The sequence below is a fragment of the Fulmarus glacialis genome, unplaced genomic scaffold, assembly GCF_000690835.1.
Source record: "Fulmarus glacialis isolate BGI_N327 unplaced genomic scaffold, ASM69083v1 scaffold2892, whole genome shotgun sequence".
Lineage (NCBI taxonomy): Eukaryota > Metazoa > Chordata > Aves > Procellariiformes > Procellariidae > Fulmarus > Fulmarus glacialis.
Window position 1 is genome coordinate 17061 of NW_009199663.1, and position 4166 is coordinate 21226.

General features: G+C 37.8%; 1 protein-coding gene across 1 annotated transcript in view; it reads right to left on the reverse strand.

The window, feature by feature from the left end:
* Positions 1 to 1192: 1192 nt before the first annotated feature.
* The window catches only part of LOC104073514 (cadherin-13-like), a 207882-nt gene continuing 204908 nt past the window's right edge, over positions 1193 to 4166 (reverse strand). Inside the window, exon 4 of the mRNA XM_009573326.1 lies at positions 1193 to 1351. Within this exon, the coding sequence (XP_009571621.1) occupies positions 1193 to 1351 (159 nt within the window). The remainder of the gene's footprint in view (positions 1352 to 4166) is intronic.

A 4166-nucleotide genomic window follows, 5' to 3' on the forward strand; every position in this document is an offset into this window, starting at 1 on the left:
TAAGTAACCTTTTTAATTGTCTCACTGCTTTAAAATTGCACAACAGAAGTCTTAAAAATTAACTATTTATCACTAACATATTAACCAACAATATTTACTTTAGTTATTGATCATTAATTCTCAAACACTGAAATGTGCAGGGAAAAGTTCAGAAATAGCTTTAGAAAGTTTAGGACACATTAAAAAACACTTCATAAAGATGGAAAAACTTACGGAAACTTATGAGATCAGTATAAATTATTGATGGGGAAAGGGGAGAAAATTAAATCTTCATAGATTATTCTTTCTTTTTATTGATAGGAAAACAACCCTTCCTAATTATTAAAGTAACTTATTAGGTGCCAGCTGGCTAAATTATACATCGATCACAGAGTAAAAGTCTGCCCTCTAGTTGTTTTATTTAGCTCCAGCGATCATATTGGTTGGAATTAGGAAATTAGGAATTAGAAAATTAGGCTGTATAGGCCGACATGTCATTAACACACCTACTAAAGTCAGAGCTATGCATAGCAGTCCCTGTTTCAAAACTGCCAACATGCAAAATATATTCATGTAATTACAACTTCTGATGCCTAAATGGCCATTTGAACAATTATTGGTATTTTAGTTTTAATGATTTTGTATATACAAGCAGTATATCTGAAGTTCTGGAAAAGTGTCTGTTAGAACTCTTGTCTATCTGGTTGCCTGCAGACACAGAAAAACTTTCCACTTCTTTGTCAGGGCTTTGTAAACAACAAAAAATAAAACTGAAAACACCTGCAAAGACTTATATTATCTTTGGACACTAGAAATTAACTAAAGAATGAAGAAAAGATGGTTTTACATGTAATGCCTTATGAATTCCTTCTAGGTCTTGAGAATAGGAACAAGATAATCCACACTATGCAGTATGATATTCTTCATAACATTCCTGGCCTAGATTTTAGCCCCAGTCTAACACATAGACACACAGGTAGGCAGCAACCTCTGCTGAAGATAGCAGCTGCATGAAAACATACGTCTCTGATCAATACTTTTTACCAAAATGTATGCTGTTAAAATCTGCCATGAATACTAAGACATTTTCTTCTGTCTACACAATATAGACAGTAAAACAATCTTCTCTGTTCAGTTTTCTGTTTCTTAATTTTGTCTGGGATATTACTACCAACATGATAGGCATTACAAAATTTTAAGAGAAATAGATCGATTACTTAATATCAAAATTTGATCCAGTTCTTTGTTGACTTACCTTGCCAACAGATCTGGGGAATGGTGGTCTTTGATTTTCAGGAATTAATATTGGAGTTGCCAAAATAGCCCTTTTTTGTCTTGGAATTCCAAGGTTGCCTTCTATCTTAAAGATTTCCTAAAAAACAAAAAGACCAATTACAAAGACTTTCAAAATAATATTCAGTTGTTATTTTCATTCCCTGCATCTTTAGGCAAAATTAACATGCACTACCAGATTCTAGGCTTTGTATTATATGTTTTCCAGCAATCAGTGATAACATATCAAACTATATTTAAATCTCTCAGGTTACTCCACTTATTACAGTGACAGTGGATAGGCCATATTCATTTTGTATTCCTGTAGACTAGTTTTAATCCTGTGTCTACCATCCTAACCTGATGACTGCTTAAATCATAAATCCTAAACAAGGTCTAGCTTACCTCAAATACTTGCATGAGACCTGTAAAAAGCCACACTTTAAATGTCTTACATAATTTTCACATCTCAAGTCACATTTATACTCAGTCACTTCTCGGTCCAGGCTTTTAATCAAACAGAACTTAGAGGTGAATTTGCTGAGACTGTCCCCAGCTAATGATATCTCAATAAACACCAAAAGCTTGTGACTGAAAAATAAAAATAGACACCAAAACCCAGGTATAACTTAGAATATCAGCTAGTAGGGGTTTTTTGTGTTGGGTGTTTTGGATTGGTTTTTTTGGGTTGGGTGTTTTTTTTTTTCTTCTGTGAGAAAACTTTATGCTACTATATCAGAAAGAACAAAAGTAGAAGTGGTATATACACAAGCCTTCCTTTTCCTGCTGCATTTTCTGAAGTATTTAGCTCTAGCTGAGCTTCAGGCAATTCAGCACTTTATGAGCTACAGCAAACTCTTCACAGTGGCCTCTGGCCCCTAGAAAACTGTCCATCACACCTTTGCCTTCCCTCCCCTTCTGCTCTCTGATCATCTCAGCGCGCTCTCTGCATGAGCTGCAGTTTCCCAGAGACCACCCCCTTCCTTTTGCTTCCTCTTACAGTCTCTGCAACTCTCTTCTCCAAGCACAGTTACTACCCAGATCAAAAACAGCCTCTTCCCATCTCCCAAAGCTCTCCCCTTGATCCAGGCCCCTTTTTGGGGAGAAAAAAAAAAAACAACCAAAAAACCATACAAACAAAAAAAACCCACCAACCAAACAAAAAAACAAGAAACCAAACCCAAAACAAAGCAAAGCATAAATTTGTACTGTGTTGGGAATTATGAAACTGAAAAAGATTTAGATCATACTATTCATTCAGGTTGTCGTGACAGTTTTACAGAAGAAATCATAGGTTGAATTAAATGTCTAATTCCAATAAGGTAGTTACACCCTACAGGTGACACTTCTCTCTGCTCTGTTAATGCAGAAACTCCAGAAACCTAAGTTTCTCGGACAGTTCTGGAATCCATGTTGTTGTTTTAATATCTGCTGCTTTACTACGTAAGGAGAGCTCCATCCCTAGGCTGTATTTTTATAAAACTGCAAAGCTGAATGAGTTTTCTTAGTGGCACAATCTGGACATCCATCAGTCAAGAACTCCACAGGCTGCTCCTGCTGCCACCTGTATAGGTGCCTCCCATCTAATGAGTCTATCATCACCAAAACCCTGCTCTACCTCTACTAGCTTTAGCATCATTTTTTTCAAATTTGACAACAAACAGCAGCAAGGGAAACTCAAGCCTTCAACAGTCAACTTTAGACATGATAAAGCCAAAGAGCCGTGGAAACCATGGAGAGAATCCCTTCTCACAATTTTGCCAATTTTCATAACTTTTTGAGGCTCACCCTGACACAGAGTTCCCATCTCTCCCAGAGGCTTTGCCACTTCTCTCTAATCTTTCAGTCTGCAGGCCACTTGGGTCCCTATTTTTGTCTTTCAATTCCTCTCCCAAAAGAATTTTCCCTAATAAAAATTCATGAGAAAGTTCAAGATAAAAACATTTGAAGTGTCAAATAAAAAGCAAAGAGCTGAATTCTGTCCAAAGGCAAATGCACAGAGCAGTAAGCTTTCAAAATCACTTACACTGTAAACATAGCAGACCGTTTGGCTGGCATGCGTCTGTGACATTTCTAAGGAGAGTAAAAGTGACTACCAGTCTGTCTAAAAGGAAATATCAGTTCTTTAGCTCAGCAGCAGCAGTGCTCAACTGATCACAATTTTCACTCGTGCTGACTCCTACCTTCATGGTTGCCCTTCAGCTCACGAAAATGTAAGGAAGAATTCCCAGATGCATGCTCTTTGGAAATAAGCAAGATATTTATTCAGACTTACTTGTCTTTGTACCATAGAATGGTTTGGGTTGGAAGGGACCTTTAAAGGTCATCCAGTCCAACCCCACTGCAATGAGAAGGGACAACTTCAACTAGATCAAGTTGCTCAGAGCCCCGTCCAACCTGACCTCAAACGTTACATGTTTCTTTCTATGCTAGTTTGAGGAGTAAAAGGAATTTTCAGATTGTTCAATATCTAGATCGCCCAATTTTGATAGTCATAGACCCATAAGCAATTAATTCATCACTTTCTCATGACAAGTTATCCTTACACTTTCCCAGAAGGTCCACAAATGGAAGAAAAAGCCAAATTATATTCAATAAGTCAACACGGCAGTCATTAATACAAAGAAGCAAAATTCTAAAGGAAAGCAGAAGCGTGGTAAGACTTAAGGCCTTCAAGTCCAGATTTCCGAGCAGGACTTTGGAACAAAAAAGGAAAAATAGTATTATTTGTTTGCTTGTTTTTAAACACAATTGGTCTGTTGCATAGGACCGGAAGGAGGATCTGGGGAACTACAGGCAGGTCAGCCTGACCTCAGTGCCAGGGAAGATTATGGAGCAGTTCCTTTTGAGGGTGCTCACAAGCCATGTCCGGGACAACCAGGGGATCAGGCCCAGCCAGCACGGGTTCATGGAAG